At 45.2% G+C, this 24,512-nt stretch overlaps 1 protein-coding gene across 2 annotated transcripts in view; it reads right to left on the bottom strand.

Annotated features, from left to right (window-relative positions):
- The window catches only part of tll1 (tolloid-like 1), a 268,042-nt gene that overhangs the window by 134,631 nt on the left and 108,899 nt on the right, over positions 1–24,512 (bottom strand). For both annotated transcript variants that reach the window (XM_067991164.1, XM_067991173.1), the window contains exons 3-6: positions 24,223–24,303; positions 23,263–23,415; positions 10,887–11,004; positions 2,562–2,740 (exon numbers count right to left, since the gene is read on the bottom strand). In XM_067991164.1, the coding sequence (XP_067847265.1) occupies positions 2,562–2,740; positions 10,887–11,004; positions 23,263–23,415; positions 24,223–24,303 (531 nt within the window). The remainder of the gene's footprint in view (positions 1–2,561; positions 2,741–10,886; positions 11,005–23,262; positions 23,416–24,222; positions 24,304–24,512) is intronic.

Raw genomic sequence — 24,512 nt, forward strand, 5'->3', positions numbered from 1 at the left:
AGGCCAGTGAGCCTAACATCAGTGGTAGGAAAATTATTGGAAAAAATTCTGAAGGACAAAATTAGTCTCCACTTGGAGAAGCAAGGATTAATCAGGGATAGTCAACATGGCTTTGTCAAGGGAAGATCATGTCTGACTAATTTGATTGAATTTTTTGAGGGGGTGACTAGGCGTGTGGATGAGGGTAACGCAGTGGATGTGGTATACATGGATTTCAGTAAGGCCTTCGATAAAGTCCCCCACAGGAGACTGGTCAAGAAGGTACGAGCCCATGGAATCCAGGGTGCCTTGGCACTTTGGATACAAAACTGGCTTAGTGGCAGAAGGCAGAGGGTGATGGTCGAAGGTTGTTTTTGTGACTGGAAGCCTGTGGCCAGTGGGGTACCACAGGGATCGGTGCTGGGTCCCTTGCTGTTTGTGGTCTACATTAATGACTTGGATATGAATGTAAAAGGTATGATCAGTAAGTTCGCTGATGATACAAAAATTGGTAGGGTGGTAAATAGCGAGGAGGATAGCCTCAGTCTGCAGGACGATATAGATGGGTTGGTCAGATGGGCGGAACAGTGGCAAATGGAATTTAACCCGGAAAAGTGCGAGGTGATGCACTTTGGAGGGACTAACAAGGCAAGGGAATACACAATGAATGGGAGGACCCTAGGCAAGACAGAGGGTCAGAGGGATCTTGGTGTGCAAGTTCACAGATCCCTGAAGGCGGCGGAACAGGTAGATAAGGTGGTAAAGAAGGCATATGGGATACTTGCCTTTATTAGCCGAGGCATAGAATATAAGAGCAAGGAGGTTATGATGGAGCTGTATAAAACACTGGTTAGGCCACAGCTGGAGTACTGTGTGCAGTTCTGGTCGCCACACTACAGGAAGGATGTGATCGCTTTGGAGAGGGTGCAGAGGAGATTCACCAGGATGTTACCAGGGCTGGAGCGCTTCAGCTATGAAGAGAGACTGGGAAGATTGGGTTTGTTTTCCTTGGAGCAGAGGAGGCTGAGGGGGGACATGATTGAGGTGTACAAAATTATGAGGGGCACAGATAGGATGGATACTAAGGAGCTTTTTCCCTTCGTTGAGGGTTCTATAACAAGGGGACATAGATTCAAGGTAAAAGGCGGGAGGTTTAGAGGGGATTTGAGAAAGAACTTTTTCACCCAGAGGGTGGTTGGAGTCTGGAACTCACTGCCTGAAAGGGTTGTGGAGGCAGGAACCCTCACAACATTCAAGAAGCATTTGGATGAGCACTTGAAATGCCATAGCATACAAGGCTACGGACCAAATGCTGGAATATGGGATTAGAGTAGACAGGGCTGATGGCTGGCGCGGACACGATGGGCCGAAGGGCCTCTATCCGTGCTGTATAACTCTATGACTCTATGACTTTTGTTCCTCCTAGTTCCACAAAATTACTGTGGGCCGTTGCCAACCCGTGCTATTTCCCACCCCCAGGCCTGACCTGATGGCCGGTTCAGCGTGGGAGCCAACCAATATCCTGCCCTTCCACAACTGGTGAGCTGTATTCAAAAATGATTCGGACTTTCCAATGCCAGCTTCAGGCAGGCAGCAAGGCTGCTTTGTTGACTTCATGCCCGCTTCAGGCAGAAGTCTAAAATCGCCCCCATTATGCCCAGTTTACGCCAGTATCCCATTAGGGTAAAATGAAACTGTTCCTTTTATTTATTTTTTCTTTAACTAATTTTCTCCCCTCTTGTTCTAAAGGTGATCACGTTATGCAGGGATATGGTTCCACGAGCACTGTGACCACAATAAGCTCTAGTGGCTATTATTCATGTGAATGTTGGCTATTTATTCAACCACAGCCATCCATTACACCCAAGTCCAATCCTGTCTCACCTTTTGTCACCAGTAGGCATTGCTGGATAGCAATCAGGAGCAGAAAGTCTTTCCCTCCCTAACTCAGGTGCACTGAGGCATACTATGTAGACCTTACCACCACTCCAGCATATCAGATAATTTAGCAGAACCTGGGAACTTCCTATTCCGTGTGTCATATTCTCAGTTGCTCAATGCCTTAAGTAGCTGACCTATTTGGGGCACCTTCTCCTAGTTTTGGATAATAACCACTTTGTGAAACAAAGGAGAGATTACATGCATTTTGAATATTTGCATGTGTATTTATTAAAGTTTGCAATTTATCCCCTTAACCTTTTTACCTCGTCCCCTGGACTCCCATCTCTGCTGCCAAAAGGATGGGCGGGCAACCTGTTCCAAAATCACTGCCAATGTCCTCTTTGCCCAGCCACAGGGCACCACCCAGATAGTATATCCTACATATTCAATTTTTCTCTCCCTGCGAAAAGACACCAAGCTTCCACCCAACCTCTCTATGCCAGGTGAAACTCAAATCCTGAACTGAATGGATCAAACCTGTGACCTTCTCACCACCCTGTTTATACATCTACTTAATAATACATTCATCTGACAAAAGGCATTTTTATCTGCCAAAGGGAACAAATATTGCTGATTATTGATGAATTACAATCATATAAACAAGAACTAAACACAAACATTCTTGTCTTGTGGGACCTTACCAGGCTGGATGTTTTCTCTAATGATGGTCACGTGATCGTCTCGGTCTGGTCTTGTGTGTTCATGCCAAAACCCAATCACATGGCCCAATTCATGAACAACGATCCCAAACTTATCACAGTTTTTGCCTATGGATATAGCCTGAGGACCGTTACCACGTCTACCCACATAAGAGCAACACCTGCCAAACATAAATATCATCAGTTTATATCTGCAGAACATCCACCAGTTCAAAATGCAGTCATTAACCAGTTGGTTTATCTTTGAGAAGTAAACTTTGACACTTCTTTTGAGCATTAAATTTTGCAGCTTTTTTTAAAAATTGAGTCATATGCATGGGAAGGACAATAGTGCAATATATAAGAAAGCCAATGCACTACACCACAAAGTAGCAAATCTAGTTCACAATTCTCCACAAAGATTAAACAGCTAATAATCAGTTGATAAATTTACAGTGATTAAGTCACAATCATTCATCCTTCAGTGTGGGTGACATCAACAATTAATAACATGCACCTGATTGGTGGCGGCCATCACAACAGCTGCCGTCAGGAAAAAAATGCTCTAACCCAGGAATACTGAGGCCAATCATAATACTCCTATCAGGCTGGCTAAATGCAGAAAATGGATAAAATCTGTCCCACATTAGAGCACTACACAGTGGTTGGCTGCAAGTATAATCCTGCACTCCACTGGGTTCCCAATCTCAGCTGCATTGCTGTAGGGAAGTACCAAGGGGAGGATACGTGCTGACTGCGAGGAAAACAGGATCATAGAGAAAGTTGTTAACAGACCATTATTGTGCACATCCTTGTAGCAACGCTTCAGAGTGGCTTTGGTAGAAACCTGGGAGCGGCATCACCCACCTGCCCTTACAGGCATAGGACACGTGGGTCGCGATTTCTCTGTGTGCTATTCTTATTATGCTGGTTAAGTGGTTTGTATCAAATTCCTGCATGTGCTATTTCAACAAAGTCATTAACAGATTTATATTAAAACAAGTTTGCTAAAATTGCATGTAGGGGAATTTGACACAATTGCATTAATCAATGTAAAAAGTAGCAGACAAAGGAATTTCAACCTCTAGCACAAGACTACAGAAGTACATAAAAATTGGGGGGGTGGTGGTGGGGAACAGCCCTCAACAAACTTCACATATGCTTCACTCTTGTGGTTCAAAATATTACTTCAATCTTTCTTTGAGATTACTACCTCCTAATCAATCAAAAATATTCATTAACCTATACATAATGCTCATACTTAAATGTACTTTTACTTACACATTTGTATAAATGAACAGATTTGCATCTCTTTGGAAGGTCCCAAAGACTGAATCACACCATTAACACTCCTGAGTTCCCAGTGGCTCAGCTGGTTAAGCCAGTGAATAGCTGAATCATACAGCTAAAGGTCACTTGTTCAATATGCTAAATTAGCTTATTTCAGCCAGCCTGATAGGAGTATTATGATTGGCCTCCGTATCCCTGGGTTAGAGCAGGAAAAAAAAATCAGCCTGGGTTCCCCCACTAATCACAATCCAGCAACCCGTACTATAAATGTGGATATTGAATGAGGACCTAATCAGGTTGAACTGTGAATAGCCTGTTGACACTCACAGGGGTTCTACTGGTCTCTTGCCAGAAGAATGGAAAACACCCAGTTTCTCCGGAGATTTTGGAGAACCCCCGTGGAAATTCTACCCTTCACTGTTTAGGCTCACACATGAAGAATGGGCCAGGTATCGAAGGGGGTTCAGCACCTGCCAACTACAACCCAGCGAGCAAGAATTCATTGGCTTCAGGAGAGGAGATAATTAGCAGAAAAGGAAGGAAGAAAAAAAAATAGACCTTTTGAAAATCAAGCTATTAGAAAATTTATAATGAACAGTTTGTTATTTCTGGTTTTCTGTATATAAATAGAGAATGGTGATGTCAATATTGTAAGAACTAGATTGGGCAAATTACTAAGCCCAGCAGCAGAGGTTGACTGGCTCTTCCAAAAGGGTGCGGGATTCTTCAGGATTCTCACAGAAAAGGGAGAAGCACCAATAATATAGCACTATGTAACCATTGACAGGGCACTTGGGAACTCTCCCAATCTCTCATATAGCCAGTCCACTCCTGCCCAAAAACATAAGGCAATCGAATTAATTTTTAAAGGGGGTTAAAAGTTGTTAAAACTCCCTCTTTATAAGACCATAAGACCAAAATAGATAGGAGCAGGAGTAGGCCATTCGGCCCCTCGAGCCTGCTCCACCATTCAATGAGATCATGGCTGATCTGACCTTTACCTCAACTCCACTTTCCCACCTTTTCCCCATATCCCACGAATCCCTTGCTGATCAAAAATTTGTCTAATTCAGCCTTGAATGTATTCAATGACTCAGCCTCCACAGCTTTTTGGGGTAAAGAATTCCAAAGAATCACAACCCTCTGGGAGAAGAAATTCCTCCTCATTTCTGTCATAAATGGGTGACCCCTTATTCTGAGACTATGCCCCCTAGTTTTAGATTCCCCCATGAGGGGTAACATCCTCTCAGCATCTACCCTATCGAGTCCCCTCAGAATCTTATATGTTTCAATAAGGTCTCCTCTCATTCTTCTAAACTCCAATGACTATAGACCCAACCTGTTCAATCTTTCCTCATGAGACAACCCTTCCATACCCGGAATCAACCTAGTGAACCTTCTCTGAACTGCCTCCAATGCAAGTATGTCCTTCCTTAAATAAGGGCACCACAACTGTACACAGTACTCCAGGTGTGGTCTCACCAGCACCCTGTACAGTTATAGCATGACTTCCCTGCTTTTATACTCCATCCCCCTAGAAATAAAGGCCAATATTCCGTTTGCCTTCCGGATTACCTGCTGCACCTGTATGTTGAATTTTTGTGTTTCATGTACGAGGACACCCAGATCCCTCTGTACCGCAGCATTTTGTAGTATTTCTCCATCTAAATAATATTTTGCTTTTTTATTTTTCCTCCCAAAGTGGATGACTTCACATTTTCCCACATTATATTCCATCTGCCAAATTTTTGCCCATTCACTTAACCTGTCAATATCCCTTTGCAGACCTTTTGTTTCCTCATCGCAACTTGCTTTTCCACCTATCTTTGTAAGGCAGCAAATTTGGCCACAAGACACTCTGTTCCTTCATCCAAGTCATTGATATATATTGTAAATAGTTGAGGCCCCAGCACTGAGCCCTGCAGTTACAAATTGCCATTTTGAAAATGACCTTTTTATCCCTACTCTTTGTTTTCTGTTAGTTAGTCAATCCTCTATCCATGCCAGTATATTACCCCCAACACCATGAGCTCTTGTGCAGTAATCTTTTATGTGGCACCTTATTGAATGCCTTTTGGAAATCCAAATATACTGCATCCATTGGTTCCCCTTTATCCACCCTGCCCGTTACTTCCTCAAAGAACTCTAATAAATTTTTCAGACATGATTTCCCCTTCATAAAACCATGTTGACTCTCCTTGATTGTATTGAGTCTCCAAATGTCCTGCTACTACTTCCTTAATAATAGATTCTAGCATTTTCCCAATGACAGATGTTAGGCTAACTGGTCTAAAGCTACCTGCTTTCTGTCTCATTCCCTTCTTTATGTTATAATTATATTGTAGTCCTGAAGAAGACAACAATTCTTTTGGATCCGAGTGGTCTGAATATGTTATTGTAACGCTTCTACTCACCTGGGCCACAGTTCTGTTTTGGTAGGCGCTAAGTTTTCTTCAACGCAGAACATGACAGTGATTCTTCATTTTGAGAATTCCCAATAACCTGGTCTGAAAATTCCGATGCACAACAGACATTCAGTCTGTCATCCAGAAAGGAGGTTTTTTTTACACCAGATTAATACTTGATTTATAGTCACAATAGGAGCCCAACTGTAAAAGTAGAAGAAACCACCTTTCGGCTGATGTTTGTAACTATAAATATGATCAAGTTAGTCCATTATAAATAAATAATGCACAGCTGTTTGGGGGGGGGGAGGGGGGAAGAGGGGGGGGGGAAGAGGGAGGTAACACTGTACATACTTTTTATTATTTTCCTTTTACAGCTTTTTTCCATTTGTACTCAGCATGTGAGCAACACTGGCACATGGTGATCATGGGCCTTCTTCTTGAGCATTTACAACAGAGTAGCTTGCTAGGCCCTTTAGACTTAACCAATTATTGTTGGTCTGCAGTCACATAAGGCCAAACCGGGTAGGGGTGGCAGGTCCTCTGAAGGACAATAGTGATCCAGTTGGGTTTCTACAAATACCTGACAGATTTTGTGCTCATTCTTTCCCTGCTGGCAACTGACAAGCCACCAGATGTATTAAATTCAATTTCACAACATGTCATGGTGGGTTTTAAACTCATGACCTCCAGTCTGCTAGTTTAATACCATAACCACTACACTACTGTACCCATTGTAAACAGATTAGAAAAAGAGCTTAGCTGAAGGTAGGTATGATTGACCACTCAGAGTAAAGTGATAGCAGGAGGCAGGAAGAGTTTGAGGCCTGGAAATTCGATTGTGCCCGAAAATGGGCGTGTAGGGGGCACACACCTATTCACTTGGTCCCAGGCAGCACGTTAAATTCATGCTGGCACCTCAATAAAACGATGAGGGCGTGCAGCCAGCGCTATCCGCGCTATTCACTGGCTGCATGCCTGTTTGGGGAAGTAGAAATCGTGCATCTGTGGCTCCACTTAAATGCAGCCAGCACCTCTTAAATGGGAGGTGCACTGTAGCTGCAGACAGAAGGAAACATTGTCAAAGGGCTAAAATGACTGCAAGAGGTCCAGACAGGGCACCCAAGTTCTCTGATGCTGCGATGGAGGACTTGGTCCAGGTGGTGGACAGGAGAAGGGAGATTCTCTTCACCCCAGGGAGCAGAAAGCCCTCCAGGCAACATCTCCACCGCCAGTAGGAAGAAGTGGGTGAGGAGGTCAATGCCAGGAGCTTAGCTCCCAGGACATGGCTGCAATGCTGAAAGAAGTTCAATGACCTCAGCTAAGTTGTCAAGGTAACAATACTGCTCTCTTACTTTCTGTTCACACCTTCACAATACTCTCCACCCCAGCTTCCCTCCACTCTCCTACAATCACTACAGCACACCACTCCATCTCCTTCTCCTCATACTCAAACACACTGTACCTCCTATTCTAAACACTATTACAACCCTCACTTCCCCACATCTCACATTTTGCACACTACATACCAACTATTATATTATGACAGGCACATTCTCTAAACACCTCACGAGAGGTCACGAACCCACTCCCTTCTTTCTTGCAGTAGGTCAAGCACAACTTGTGCCAGGAGGCTGTCACTGGAGGAGGCCACACTTGCATGCACACACTCTCCCCTATGGAAGAAAATGTGTCAGCCATCATGGGCGTGGGGAGAGTCATGGCCGTGGCGTGAGGCAATGCTGGAGGAGACGTCACGGAGGATTTCATCACTCCTTTTCCTCTTTTTCATTTCTCACTTCTATTTCAACCTACACACTCTACATGACACCAGCCATTTCTCCCTCTCCTCTGCCTTCACACTAAATGCTAACCTTGCCCTTCTCTTTCATTTCAGTTGCTGAAATGTGGAGATACCTCTGCCACTTCAGGAACAGAGGTCTGGCCTTCCTGAAGATGCCCCATCATTGATCTGACCCTAACAAGCACCAGCTCAGAGAACAGCACCACGAGTACTTTAGAGACTAGGCTAGAGGAGGGGTCTTCACATAGTGAATCACCGGCCACAAGTGTGCAGTAGCTGGGACAGAGAGAATGGATGCCATAGGTACCAGCTTGCTGGAAGGCAAGATCACATACTAGCTCTGCTGCAGAAGACTCAGATGCTGCCTTCAAGAGCGCAGGTTATCAAAGAAGGCTGATGGGCATACACCAGAAAATGAACTGGACGGCCTGCCAGTGAGCTTGCGCACAGTGGCTCAGAGGAGGAGTCCAGCTCCAACTTGTCTCAAAGCGCAGAGCATGGAGATCATTCTGTCCAACATGGACTGAGAAGTCAGCTTCAAGAACACGACAGTGGTGTCCACCACGATGGAGCATCTGTTGAAAGTTCTAACAGCTTCCATAGCAGCTCCGACAACTACCATCTTGGCAATGGGACCACAGCATCACATCATTCCTGCATTCTTTTCTCATGCAGAGGCGTAGGAGTACTGAGGTATAGTCCCAGGAGAGTGGCCTTGGCTCAATGGAAGAGGCACCTGCTGTCCTCTCAAGATGACAGCATGCCTGCTCCCCCGCCAGCCACTCACCCAATGTCCTGGTTAGTGCCACACAGCCAGCTGGGCCAGACTGCCCCGGCCCAAGCAGAGATGCTGTAGTCTACAGCCGGACCCTCAAGGCCCAAAGCTACTCGAGATTGCTCACCACGGCCTTCTGAAGTGCCCTCAATGGCAGCTCAGCGGCCTTCCACCACCCAAGCTGTAGCCACTGGGGAAACACTTCATAAGAACACGAGGATAAGGAAACGAGCACAGAAGATAGGCACAAAGGGTGATTCTTAATCCTTTCTGTTAACCAATAGATACAGGTGGAGTTGAGTTGTTTGATAAATGTGTTTTTTATTCTGGATTTGGTGTTGGGTTTTCTATATTTGTAAAGAGAGGGCAAATTCAATAAAGCTGGACTGAAGGAAGGCAATCGGATGGTGGCAGTAGGGACAGTGGTAATAAAGATTGCGGGACTGTTGGTGTATTGGGGATGGGAGGGATGGTTGAGGTGAAGTGCTCTTTGATTAGCTGCTCTCAGAGATCTGGCAGCTAGGGGCACTGTGATACTAATGTACGAGCGCTTAACACAATTGTCTCAAATTCCTCTCTTCACCATTTAGGAGACATGTTGATTCATTTGAAATAAAAGTGCTAATGCTTCTGCTGAAGTAACGAAGAGCAAAATGTTAAATGAACGCATCAAGTGTTTGTACGTTAGTAAACCACGGTATAATTTTGAGGCCTCCGTGATGGACTACTGTAGCTGCTTGGCAGGCTGCAGAGCAAACTCATCTTTTCCTCCTGGCCTTTGCACAGTCCAAAGTCCTGCAAACCATTGGATTTGATGTGGACACCCTACTCCATGCCAGAATCTAACGCTCAACATTGCGACAGGAGCTGCACAACTGTTGTCTTTAAGCCAAGCTTCCATGATTATACCAGAAACACAGAGTTGTTGCAGCTGCACTTCAGCAATCTGAATCAATCCAAAAAGTCTGCAGAGAATACCGGCAGGGAAACACCATACATCATTATTTCGCCTGGACATGTAATTCCTGGAATCCCACGCAGAAGTTGAAATGCAAAGTTAACGATCATTCCTCAAACAGGTGCTGCTGGAATATGCATAAGCCCAAGGGAAAAGTGTGACTAGCCCAAAAAAAAATCCCACTACAATCCATTCATATGAAATTGAATAAACACGGCAGTTTTACAAACAGGAAGGGATATCTCCAAATAATCAGCCTTCCATTCCAAGCTTGGGGCTGAACAAAAATGATGTATGAGAAAGAGAGCAATCGTGTATTTTCACACAGTTTATACAGAAAAACAAAATAAGGTATCTGGAATTAATTTACTGCCCTTCAAAAAAGAACACAGGGGGCTACTTTTCACTTTAACATGGACATGGTATAAACTCCAAGTTTTCTAACTTTCAGTTACAGGACAACTCATCTTCAAATGCAATGGAAGCGATTTCTCGTTTAGATTCCATCTATTATTCATGGTCAGTCATTTTCCCAGATCCCCATTAGAAACTCTGGAATGATGTATATTGTTTAAAATGACACAGTAACTTCTGTCATGCACAGTAAAGAAACAATAAACCCTATTAAGTCTGAAGCCTATATTCACAAGGTACCAGCCTTTAAAATGGCACAGTGCTACATGATCCATGTAGTCTGTGTAGCTGTAGGCTTCCAAGACTATTTGTAACAATAATTAATTCCATTTCATGCTGTCTTATTGATCAACAAATGGCTGACAGCAAATCATGGCAGCACAGGTATTTATGGATTAGTATCTTGCCAAAAAAAGTTCCTTTCAGCTTCACAGAATGAAAGAAATGGTAGCAAAGGGATTACAGCTGAGAAAATCCCAAGAAGAATGGCTAATTGATGCCTGCTAAACAGATTTTATCCACACATTTTGTCACAAAGAAGCCTTTGTAGTTTTTGGCCTTCTTGTAAGCAGCTGAAATAATGCTCTGGGCTAACATTACAGAACGTATAATGAACTTACACCTTAATGCGTGTTTGGTCCAGTTTGTTAAACAATTCAAATTGCTGACAGGTCCTGCTTACCCACATGGCCTGTACGTGAAGACAATGTAACTTTCTTCATCTGCTCGTTCTATGAAAGTAACGCATGTGTGTTTCTCCCAGTGACGCATGGCCTGTTTGAACATTGCCCGCTGGTTGCCTAGAGGAATCAGAACACTCATTGAAAATTGTATCATATCATCCAAGCATTAAAAAAAAAGATGCTTTTGTTGAATTTTCAATCTTTATCTGAACTAATTCTACAACAACCCAATTTATGCTATATATAAAGAGTGAATTCATATCAGAAATCTCCTACAAGTACAATTATATACAGGGAGACATTTTTGTGTGTTAATAAAATGTTACCTGCCATGTTTAGATTGCCACTGTGCTTAAATTTGCTCGTAAACATTTTTCACAGTATCACAGAGTACAATTCAAAATTGCACTCTCAGTTGAGGGGATTTCATGTTAACACATCTTTTGGCTCTAACCTACCAAAATGTCCATGTCTGTGGGGAAGGAGGAAGCAAAAGCAGAATTGTCAATTAAAACCTGGGTAGGTTGAAGCCATCCTCCATTTTATTTTGCCAATTAAGAAGAAATAATATTTTAAATGGTCTCTCATAAATGGCAGGGCTTATTATTGACATGAAATTTTTTAGAGATTTTGCTATCTTCTTTAATACTCCATTCATATTATAGGCCTGCTTTTGGAAGTGGGGCAATATACATGCATCTCGAAGCAGAGAACACTATCCATCAAGGTGGTTTAATTTCCTATCTCTGAATACTGCTGGCAGCAAAGATGAATAGTTGCCGCTGGAGCCTCTTGGGGTCCAGCGGCAACTGGTCTGCCATTTTATTCTGTCTCTCCACACAACCCAGCCATACGATTTTCACATTACTGGCTTAAACACCTGGGATGGTCACTGGCAAGAACAGCGCTCATGAATACAACTTTGTAACAACTGCAGATGCACAAATCTCATGCGTGCACAGTAGTTCCATTGTTGCTGAGGTCTCAGAATCCATTGATCCTGCAGTGTAAACAGAGTACAAAAGGTGTGATTTATGCCAACCATTGGTTTAGTTGTTTTTTTTAAGCTGGTGCAAGAAAATTGTCAAGATTTAAAACAGTGCAAGTCTCAGTTATAGCCCGTTGCGAGCTGCTTGTGTCGGTTACACGATGAAATAAGATAGAAGGCAGCGTTATCATTGTTTTCTTGATTTCTAAATTTGACCACTGCGAAAAGAGAAATAAGTACCCTCACCTCCCAAATTCTGACAAACCAAGTAAAACATGGAAGGCACCATAGTGCTGCCAGGGTTCCAGCACTTAAGTTAAAACCTATAACCTCAGAATGCTGTGTACCAACAGTCTCACTGGAGGCCAATATGAAGAGATCTGTGCTTCAGTGCCTCCGACCATGAAAAGTGAAGTCTGAAAGCCTGTCGGAGATGTAAAGTTAATTTCCTTTACATTATAATTGGCCCAGAATTTGCTGGAGCGGGGCACCCTTCGGCTCAAAACTGTTTTGCCTTGCAAGTTACTGGAAGTGCGAGTTGATAACTACACTGGGCTGTGCCCTTCACAGGTATCTCTTCCTCGCCACAAGTTGCTGGACAATTTACACATTAATAACGGCATGTGCATTAAACTCACCATTGTTTTGGCAGTGTAATCTGAGCCTATATAACGTTGGTGGCGGAAACACTGCATGCCCACTGCTAATAGCATATTATCATCACTAATGTAAAAGTGGTTAAAGAATCGGAGAAGAAATAAACTACATTTTATAAAACCAGCAATACCAAACATCAAAGAAAACAAATGGATGAAACATGCTGTCTGTGGCATAAGACCCATAGCAACATTAATGACTAATGAGATAACAATTACCATTGTTGGCACCAAAGGATCCTGTATAGTGTTCAGTGTTCAAAGACCGTTAGCATCTCAAAGAAATAACAACCTATCGAGGCTGACTCAAGAATTAACTCTTTGCATTGGGATGCAGACAGAGGTAGAAGCTAGGTGTAGATTTTCAGCGACTCCACTCCCAGAACGGAGTCTCGCTTGATGGTCATTAATTTTAATGACCGGAAAACCAGGAACACTACAAATCAGCACACTGACCTCCGTGCCCCACAGAGAGCGAATGATATTCACCCTTTAGTACAGTGATAATATTGAGTCCCAGAGGCACAAACCAGGCTCACTATTTAGAAGCTGCCAACAGTTATATGCTCTCATTACAAACTTTTGTTAGTGATTTGCCAGTAGTACCTTCACAGTGTGCAGCAAACTCACAAAGTTAACTGAAGTGCTTGTCTGTTCCGTACAGGCCGGCGAAACAATTTCATTATTGAGCAGCTCAAGCCTTGCTCAGCAGCTAGAGAGGTACAAGGCCCCAGTAGAATAATAATTGCTCTTCATGATTTTAAAACAACTACGCATGTATGATTACACAGATTACATTACATGGAATGTAATGTGCAACCTTGCACATGAAGTGTTGTTTTATAGTGGATCCAGGTGCTGTAAAAATCACAGGACAATTTATACATTGTCAGGACTGGCAGTTGGTGCTGGAGGGCCACCTCAGGAAGTGGCTCTGCAACATAAATGGAACATCAGTGGGGCAGTCTGTATCTGCATGCCTACAGAGGTGGCAAAAATCCACAGCACTTCTGCAGTGTTCCCCAGTAACCCTGATAGAAGTGTACTGAAAAGGCCACAAATTATGCTGGAATGCAGATGCACCAGGTCCTGACCTTACATTGGGAATTCTGTGTACCATTCTAAGGGAGCCTCAGCCCACCCCGAACAAGGCCAGCCGTGTTCATAGGAAGAGGAGTATGCCACTCAGCCTGTTTCACCATTCAATTAGATCATGGCTGATCTGTATCTCAACTCCATTTACTCATCTTTGCTCCATATCACTTGATACCCTAATATAACAAAAAAATCTATCGATCTCAAAGTCTTGATCATTTCCATTGACCTAACGTCACAATTTTTTTTTGGGGGGGGGGGGGGGAAAGAGTTCCAGATTGTGAAAGTAAAGATAAAAATTATAAAATATTTATTTAAATGCAGCCCCTTAAAAAATGGGGTTGATGGGAGCATAGTGAGGGTTGGTAGGCTATTCAACTGCAGGAGCATCATACCCAAGTCCAATCATTTCATCAGGCACACCCCTCTACATAGATTTCCATCAGAGATCACTGGCTAATGGTCAGGAGTGGGAGTCCTGGCTGGTTTTCTCTTCCCTATTCAAGTGCACAAGACCAACAGTGACCATTGCGGAGATCAGCCAACTCAACACAGACTGAGTATTGAGCCTGGGATCGGTTCCTGGTATATACAACTTAGTTATTCACTGTTTAAACTTGCAAGTTATTAAGGAGCAGCTCCTGTTAATTTGTTGGCAATATGGCTGAAGTCCTATCCCTGGTAGAGTAGGACTCATGTTATGTGCTCAAACAACTTTTGGAGGAAGAAGGTACCGAAACAATGGGGACGATTTTAACTTGGGCCGCCCAGTGTAAACGGGGTGGTAACAGAGGACTGGCGGACAGCTAATGTTATTCCTATATTTAAAAAGGGAGATAGAACAACTCCAGGGTAGACCAGCATAGATCAGTTGGTTTGAATGGCAGGTTAATAAGGCCGTAAAAAAGCAAACCAAGCACTGGGGTTCATTTCTAGAGGGATAGAATTGAAAAGTAGAGAAGTCATGTTAAACTTGTTTAGACCACAGCTGAGTATTATGCACAGATCTGGCCTGCACATTATAAATAGGATATAGAGGCACTGAAGAAGGTGCAAATAAGATTCACAAGGATAATACCAGAACTGAGATATACTTATCAGGAAAGGCTGAACAGGCTGAGGCTCTTTTCTCTGAAAAAGAGAAGGCTGAGGGATGACCTGATTGAGGTCTTTGAGATAATGAAAAGGTTCGATAGGGTAGATGTAGAGAAAATGTTTCCACTTGTGGGGGAGTTCAAAACTAGAGGTCATAAATATAAGATAGTCACTAATAAATCCAATAGGGAATTCAGGAGAAACTTCTTTACCCAAAGAGTGGTAAGAATGTAGAATGCACTACCACATGGAGTAGTTGAGGCGAATATCATAGATGCATTTACGGAGAAGCTAGATAAGCACATGAAGGAGCAAGGAATAAAAGGACATGCTTACAGGGTTAGATGAAGTAGGGAGGGAGGAGGCTTGTGTGGAGCAGGAACATCAGCATAGACCAGTTGGGTCGAATGGCCTGTTTCTGTGCTGTAGCCTCTATGAAACAGTCCGCAAATGACTTATTGGCCCGTTTACACTGGTGCTCTAACCGCTGCCATCCTCAAAGGGGCCTTCCGCTGGACATCTGGAGCAGCTGCCTGTTTCAAGACGTTGGGCCCTTTTAATATGCAAATCAGGATCCTATGACATACATTTGCTATTTTGATGGACAAGAGATATGCATGCTCTGCTCAGTTTTACCAGGCTGTACTGCAGAAGAAGCACCAAAAAGATAAGTGTAAGATTATTTTTATGAGATGAAGAGGAGCAGGCTCCTCCGAGCTCCACGTGGGCCACTGCCGCCCTGGGCTCCGCGATCCCCTCATCTACCCTGGACCTAGTTTCCTGCCAGTGGGATCAGCCTCCGGGATACCCGACATTGTGTCAGCCCAGAGCTGGTGAGCTTCCGCGGAATGCCCGTTTGCCATCCTCAGCCCACCATTGGCATAGTAATGAGGCCCAGTCCATAAAATGGACCAGGCCACCCACCGGCAGATGGGACAACCGACCTGCGCACTCGACTGGTCAGCCGCACAATTATTAAAATCTATCCCAATATTTCCTCATTAAAACCTAATTACTCCTTTCCTGAACCTCTCACCCATCCTCTCATTAATAGCCACTTTTCTGACCTGAACATTCGTGGTGGTCATGTGGATGTATCACTCTGATCATTACTGGCAGAAATGCTAAATTTTCCAAATGGTAGGCAAGTAGATTTCCCATTGGTACTACTCGTTACTGCCTTCATATAGAAAGATCCAGGCCTATAATGTTTATACTGAACCAAAGCACTAAACAAGACTAGATGAAAGGCTATTATGTGGTGTTAGAAGTAGTTTTCACCGCTGTCCATTAACATCCATTTCATCATTGAGCCACAGTCTTCAGGGAATCTGGATAACACACTATTCATTATTACCTTCTGAGGTTACAACGCAGTGCTTATAATTTCCATAAGCACTCACCGATGAAACCAAACCTGCCCTCTTTGCAAAAAAAATGAGCTCAAGGATGTAATAAAAATGGTAGTGCCTGCCATTCTGTAATTATCATTGGTAAAATATCGTCTCTCGGCTTACGGAAGATATAATGGCCCCAGTGTTATTTAACACTGACACTAAAAATGAGCTGAACATTTTGTACCCGGCTCACTCAACTGGTAGGAAAATGTAATTTAACACTAGTTATGACGAGCAGTACAGGAGCACAGAAGTCACTTATGTAAAGGCTGCATGTGTGAATCTGTACTGGCTTATTCATCATATTAGTGGGAATTTGCTGGAGAGAAATGGGCAGTGTGTGTGTGTCAAATAAATACGGAAGCTGTCTCCTCATTACCCACACGCGGAACATTTTTCTGGGAAAAAATTTCTTTTAATTGTAAAAGAGCATGGTTTTGACTTTTCCCTTCATTAATTCAGGCAGTGAGTCAGACCCATACATGCTGAGGGGAACTTGGAAACTGAAGATTGTGATAATAGTCTCCTGGCTGTTTTAATACCCCATTTATATTGCAGAATCATGGGAAGTTTACTTACTGCTGATTATGCACCATTTATACTGTGGGGTACATTCCACAACAATAGATAACCATGCATGTACGTGATTCATACATGTGCATTTGATCCAAACATGACTGTGACTTTCACTGTCTGGCCAGGACCAGCGCCACTGTCAGGGAATGTTTGTACAGGTCAGCCATGACAAAGCTGCATTGCTGGCCTGTAACGATGAGCTGAGAAGGCTGCATCCAAAATTTCAGACTTGACCTACATGCTAGTTGTGGCCACTAAGGTGCCTTTGAACAGAGTTGCACCAAGAAGCATCCTCTCCAGGGGAGTCTTTGTGCCTCTAATGGCACTGGCAATACTCAATTTGCTTATAGTGTAACCTTCTGTGACATCCTTGCTGTCAGAGGAAACCATGTAAAGTAAATGGGGTATAAACTGTACAGGCAAAGCCACAACTCTGCACTGACATATTAAGAAAAATCACCTGCTGTGCTCACTTTTCCTGAAGTGAGTTAATATAGGCCACAATAACACCACTGGTTGGTAAAACTACTGCAAGGAAAGAAAGCATTTATTATGCTGGTACATACCCTTTCCCCAACAGATGAAAATGTAATAATTTTAGCTTTCTGAATATGCAGTAAGACCCTCAGACTTCATCTAATGCACACCATCACCAAGTTTTGAAACCAATTTTTCTCTCTGTCTCTTTTTCTCTCTCACAACCCAATTGCTCATAATCATCACAACTGTTATAAGAAAATGTCACTTTTCAAGATGCTTTCTATTTTAAAAAGGAACAATTTTACAAATGCATGATTCCAACACGGAACCTTGACAGCTAAGAGTACATATTGCCTACAATTACCTGCCATGTACTCCTGGTAGTGTGTGTTTGTAAAATCATAGCTCTCCATTGATAGTTCAGAAACTGTGCCCCTGGCAAGGCCTGAGCTAGCTCTGATACTGCTAGCGGCAAGAAGATGTGTTCTCCCTGACAGCAAAGTGTAGCCTTCCCCACAAAAAAGCAATTGGGTAAAACACCTGTGAGATATGCGTGAGTGGGACCGGATAGTGTATGGCTTCCACTGGAGCTCATGAAATACCAGGCACAATCTGGAGCCTTTTCCTGAAGGTCGACCAGCACACACACACACAAAATTGTGCTCGCCACTCGCATTATAATTCATAGACAGATCAAAGCCTATGCCGCAATATGAATGAAATCAATCAGCTATTCAGCTGTGGGAGGAATCACTGTCAAGCCTGATTCTGTTCTCACCTTTGTATCCACACATATGTATTTTGCAATAGCGTGGGGGGAGGGGGGGGGGGGGGGGAAAGGAGGAAGTCACTGGATAGCTACTAAGTGCAGGAATTGGATGGTTTTTCCCTTCCTAGCCTAGTATGTGTGTGTCACCAGGAGATTTTATCATGAGAGGTATCACAGCCATGTCCAGTCATGCCCTCATACAAACTCTACATATGTACACTGTCTAGCAAGGATCACAATGGACAGTGATTGGGGCTAATACAATGGTTGATTTTCTTTCTCTCCCCATCCTAATGATGCTGCAGCCAACTGTTCCATTCTTATTAATGCCCTGACAGAGAGCAGCTAACTCAGCACTGACATGGGATTGTACTTGGGTCTTTCCTGTTCCACGTATCTCAGTGTCACACCATGCAGTGCACCTACCCAATGAGTCACTGACGAATTCTTCCTGTTTCTTTTAAAATTTATCTTATTTTCCCCCAAGATATATGCAATTTGTTAAATTGGGACAAGCAAGCAAATAACCTGGTCCTAGGACCCCCAACAGTCTTGCTCAATCCATTTGGTAACAACACAAAACTGCAACCATAATGCCAAATGGTTGATTTTTCTCTCATTTTTTGAGAGAAACTATCTGGTCTCCTTATGGGAAGACTGAAACCACAGTGTGTGAGGGACGACGGGCTCAAACTTGGGTCCTACTGCTCTAAGGCACCACAACACCACAGAAATAAAGGGCTCTATTTTAGCACCGGCTATCGGGTGCGTTCCTGGCGGGGGGACTCCGAAAATCGGGGAATCCCGGAGCGGGTAGGGAGCCCGGCTCCAACCTGCCCACTTCCGGGTTCCCCACAGACGCGCCAGCGTGCGCGCGCAGCCCCCGCATGTGGGACTCCCGCAGGCAATTAAAGCCGGCGGGGTGCCACTTAAGAGTATTTATGTTGCTATTTCAGGTCGTTTACATACCTGATCTGTTATATTAGGAGGGGTGGGATTTTGCAATGAACTGAGACTGTTTCCCGTACTGGGGGAAACACTCCCAGTTCAAACGGACGTGTTGCAGCCATCAGCCTGTGGCAGCTGCAAAGGTCCATTCGACAGGTTGGGGGGGGGGGGGGGAAAGGAGACCCTTCACCATCGCAGGAGGCCACTCCGTCACATTGGACAAAGTTTGGCCTCCACCACCCTCCTCCTAACAAGAAAATTCACCGACCTGGAACCTCAACCCCGGTGTGAGGACACACTTACCTACCTTGCGGACCCCCTCAGACGTATACCTTCCAGATGGGGGCCGCCGTAGTTGCAGTCATGACCTCCTTGGAGAACGAACAGCATCACCAGCCTCGCCGTCCGCCCCTGACACGAGGAGCTCCACAACATGGTGCTGTGGCACATCCACCTGCACAGCAGGAGGGAGGGCAACCGCAGAGAGAGATGCGTCGCAGGAGGCACTACCCTCGTCACAGGGTCTACAGACCGAGGGTCAGCTTCCTGGACCTCTCTGAGGAGCAGTGCATACAGAGGCTCAGAGTCAGTCGCGGACATCTACAGCCTCCTTAATGACGAGCTGCTCCCGGATGGACCGAGCGCCATCTTCTTACCTGTCCCCGTCAAAGTCACCACTGGCCTCAACTTCTTCGCCTCCGGATCCTTCCAGGGTGCCACCGGGGACATCACCGGGGTCTGTCAGTCGTCTGCATACAAGTGCATAAGGCAGGTCACCGATGGCTTGTTTCACAGGGCCTCGCACTACATCAACTTCCCCATGGATGACCGCAGCCAGATGGAGAGGGCAGTTGGATTCCATGCTGTGGCTGGCTTCCCACGGGTGCAGGGTGTAATTGATTGCACCCATATAGCAATACGGGCACCTCCTAATGAGCCAGGACTGTTTATCAACAGGAAGGGGTATCACTCCATGAACACCCAGCTCATCTGTGACCACCACAAGAGATTCCTTCACGTGTGTGCCAGATACCCTGGCAGCTGCCACGATTCCTTCATCCTCGGAGTCCACCGTGCCTCCCTTCTTCCACTCACCCAACACCCGCAAGGGCTGGCTCCTCGGCGACAAGGGATATCCCCTGCACACGTGGCTTATGACACCTCTGAGGAACCCCAGCACCAAGCCACAGCGTCAATATAACGACAGCCACGTCGCTACCAGGTCCACAATTGAGCAGGCTATAGGGCTGCTCAAGATGCGCTTCAGGTGCCTTGATCATTCTGGGGGAGCGCTCCAATACGCACCACACAGAGTGGGACGAATTATAGTTGTCTGTTGTGCCCTGCACAATCTGGCACAACAGAGAGGGGTGCTGCTGGAGGAGGCCCCATCCACATCCGCCACCCATATTGACAACGAGGAGGATGAGGAGGACGAGGCCAAGGAGGAACGACCCATGGGCAGAACAGTGGCTCACCTGGCTGCTCGTCAGGCCAGGGAGGCACTGATATGTCAACGGTTCTCCTAACATCAGACTGTCTGAAGAGTCCAGACCTCATCACCTGGACAGAGGAGTGGCCATACCAGCCCCCTCCCCTGCCCCCTGCACGGAACAGTGGTGCAATTACGCCTGCACCCACTGTAGTATGACCCAATGGGTGGAACCAGGTGTTCGTCTTCATGGTGAGCCCCACGAAAGGGACCTGTTGCACAAGCCAGTCAAGAATGGGCAAGACATGGCAATAATGATGATAATTGTGGATGTGCACTAAACAAATATAAATAAAAACATGACATCGTCATACACCCTCGTGCATTCCCTTTGTGCTCACAACACCTTCGCCTTGCGTTTCCGGGAACCCCTACGTGGTGCTACCCCTGTGGCTTCAGCAGAGGTAGTGGCAGGTTGCTCTTGTTCATGCCCTGACCGATTAGATGCTTTGGGCCAACTCCCTCTGGGTTTCGGTGCCCGTGAGGGCCCCTCCAAAGACTGCTCCTCCTGCACCTGTGCAGGGGCAGACTCGGCCACCTGGAGAGGGGACAGCATTGCGGGTACTGGTTGAGAGGGGGGCAATGGGTGAGACGTGGGGGCACTTTGAGTGGTGTCCCCACTTCCATGTCCCCTTTCACCATCATCCCTCTCATGGCCCAGGCCCACATCACTCCTTCCACCCTGCTGGACGGCAGTTTGGAGGACCTGTGTGAGGCCTTGGAAGTCCACTTGTAAAGTATCTGTCAGCCTGTTTAAGGCGGCAGAATGTTGCTCACCCTGAATCCGAACGGCCGTTGCCAGGGCCTGGATGGACTCATCGTTGAGCTGCTCTTGACGCTCGAGGGAGGCTAGCCTTTCCTCCATCGCAGACGTTCCCGCACCTACCCCGCGACACTATCTCGCAGATACCCTCCTGTACCTATGCCACCATTCCCCTCATGCAGGAGTTGGACTCCTCCATTGCCTGCGCGATTGTGGAGAGTGCGCGTGGCACCTGTTCCAGCACCTCAGCAATGTGCTGGTGCCCCTCGACGACTCTCCTTTACACGGCTGGCCCCCAGGGTTCAGCATCTGTGTCCAGCTGAGCAGAGCCTGGAGAAGAGTGCTCCCACCAACGCAGACTCTCCACGGCTGCCCCTTCCACCAGGGTCTGCTCGTGCTCACATGTGCGTGGTGACTCACCATGTGCAAGCCCAACTAAGTGAGGACGGGGACCCACCGGGGTGTGTGTATCTGCGCTGGTGGATGCATGGCTCGGATGTGACGATGGACCCTCAGAGACCGGCAGGTCCTCTGAGGAATCGCCCTCCACGGTCACGGCGCTCGCAGACGGCCCTGCAAGAGAACAGAAAGCAATATTAGGCATGTGGACAGATGTTGAGGTGCGGCAGATGCCAAGTGATGGTAAGATAATTCGCTATCATGAGTGCTGAGTGTTAGCTTTCTGTCACCGGCCGTTTCTGCAGCCCCAGCCTCGCCATCCGCCACTGACAGGCACTCCAGCGTGTGGCTGAGCTCTAACGCCTGCTGCTCCGCCTCTGTTAGCACCACCTCGTGTGGCGGGCCCCCTCCGGTCCGTGCCCTCTCCCAGGCATTCTGGCATCTCTTCTCCTGTCAAGGCAAAACACAGAGGCGTGATTGAGTGATGCTTGCATGGTGAGATGCTGCATGCATTGGTGTGGGTGGGTTGAGCGTGAGGGAGATGGATGGGAGGGTGCGTGTGCCACATGGCCATGACATTGTATAGGGATTGGAGTGTGTGGTAGTGTTCGAATTGTGACAGGGGCGGTGAGTACGTGCAGGCATGGTGAGGATGATAGTTGAGTGGATGTGAGGAGTGATGCGAGAGCGTTGTGGTGGCAGTGCAGAGGGGTTGTGTGGTGGTGGACGTGATGTGGAAGACGGAGTGTGGGAGAATGCGTAATTGTACTCACTTTGCCTGACCTAGTTAGGTCGTTAAATCTCTTGCGGCACTGGACCCAGGTCCGTGAGACGTGCCGCAGCTGCTGACCTCTTCTGCCACCTCCGACCATGCCTTCCTCATGGTGGAGGGAGGGCACTTCCTCCCATCCGATGGGAACAATGTTTCCCTCCTGCTCCTCACCCCATCCAGCAGCAGCTGGAGTGAGGAGTCCGAAAATCTTGGGGCAGCCTTCCCCCTGGAGTGCTCCATGATGTTCCAGTCGTTGTTTGCAGCAGGAGGAGCATTGGTGGACTGCCCCTTTAAATAGAGCTCCACCAGCTCTCAGGCGTTACTGCGCATGCGCAGTCCGCCGGCGCGCAGCTGAGCAGCGGCAAACCCGGAACCAAAGGTAAGTGGCTTCAATTATCCCATAATTGTGCGCAGAGCTGACTGATTTCATCGGGCGCGTTACCCACGCGCCCAATAGCCCCCCCACCACGAACCCGCAGCCCTGGCAATATCGAGCCCAAAGACTTTGTTTGTATCTTGCTTATGAGCCAACATTTTTGTTGATGGATTTTGATTAGCACCATTCAATTGTTGTGCCTTTCAGAATACAATTACATTGATTTATTAAAAATTTAGTATTAAAATTATACTGTTGCATTGTAAAGCATTGGATTTGTATAATACACAATTTATGAATCCAAATTATTATTTGAGTTTCTTCTTACTCAACTTAGGCAGTAGGTAGAGCATCTCAGCAGTGAGAGCTGCCACCTTCAACACAAAAGGTAAAACAAGGTAAAACCTATTATCGATTATCCTAATCACTGAAAGAAACTGTAAGGTGATTAGCAACCTTATGGCTTAAAAAAAAGTTAAGCAAATAATTGGGAGGAAGATGTGTAAAGTCACAAAAGGTATTTAAAAAGTTTTATGAGTCAATTTCAAATAAACCACAGCAACTCTCACCAGTAAAATTGCCTCCAATAACATAAGGGATGACGCCCCCGGGCCATATTCTCTCAGCTCGTGATGTTGCAGCTCTGGGAACTCTGTTCTTCTCAGTCCATCTTAGGGCTTCTGAATTGTTCTTTTCTCTCTCTGTGGTATTTTGATCACTGTCTGCAATTATTTGTTTATAAAATAAGTAATTTTCTTGTGAATATTTCAAGTATGAATATAACATTGATTCACACTAACTGTTCAAAAAAAAATGGAAAATCTTCAAAGGTAATTCTGGGTGCTGCCTGCAAAATTATAACTATAATACATCAGGACACAACAACTGCAATTTGTTTATATTCTTTTCCATAAGAAATGCCTCCTTTTGTGAGATTATTGGTTTTCACATTGTTTCTAAAGACTTGTTAAATAGTTGCCCCTCATCTCTTGACAACGGTGATTCATTTGCCCATATTACCATATTGACCACACATCAAAAAAAACTTAATTGGCTGTGAGGTGCTTTGGGACGTCCTGAGGATGTGAAAGGTGCTATATAAATGCAAGTGCTTCTTTCATGCTGGGGTATGGTTCCAATGGTACCTCACCCATGTAGCCATTCTTCTTGTGTGAGCTGACAGAGTGAGTATTGAGCACATCATTGCCAAGCACAGTCCTGTCTTCACACACACACACACCACACACACAAAAAACAGAAACCCCCAAAAAACAGACACCTGCAAAATACAGAAACTGAGCCATCAGAGAATTCCCATACAAAGCACATTTCGAATAAAGAAATGGCTCATGATTCTACACATCTCTCCAAATCTCCTTTACATTACTCAGTTTTAAAAATTTGCAGAATATCTATGCAAAATATAGTTTGCAGTATTTCAAGATACAAAAAGAACCAATATTTAAGTGGATGATAATATTTTGTCAGCATTTAATATTGATAACAAAAAAAGTTATTTTGAAGAATACCTGCTCCCAATCTTAGTATCCGATCTATAAGTTGATAAACTGCTCCTTTCTTTTTATAAACTCTGTGTTCTCCAGATCCACCTTTAAAAATCCAAGCAGAAAATAGCACTTACAAAGATGTAGAACAGTGCACACCAGTTCATATTACCTTGATTCGAGAGTGGTGATTTTGTTTCTTTTTAAAAAGTATGCATGGAATAAATTGTGACGTAAAATAAATCACCTTGGGCATGATTTTATCAGGGGTGCAGCAGTGGGGGGCTATCCCTGACGGGAAACCCGAAAGTACG

The sequence above is a fragment of the Heptranchias perlo genome, chromosome 1 (genome assembly GCF_035084215.1).
Source record: "Heptranchias perlo isolate sHepPer1 chromosome 1, sHepPer1.hap1, whole genome shotgun sequence".
NCBI classification, from domain to species: domain Eukaryota; kingdom Metazoa; phylum Chordata; class Chondrichthyes; order Hexanchiformes; family Hexanchidae; genus Heptranchias; species Heptranchias perlo.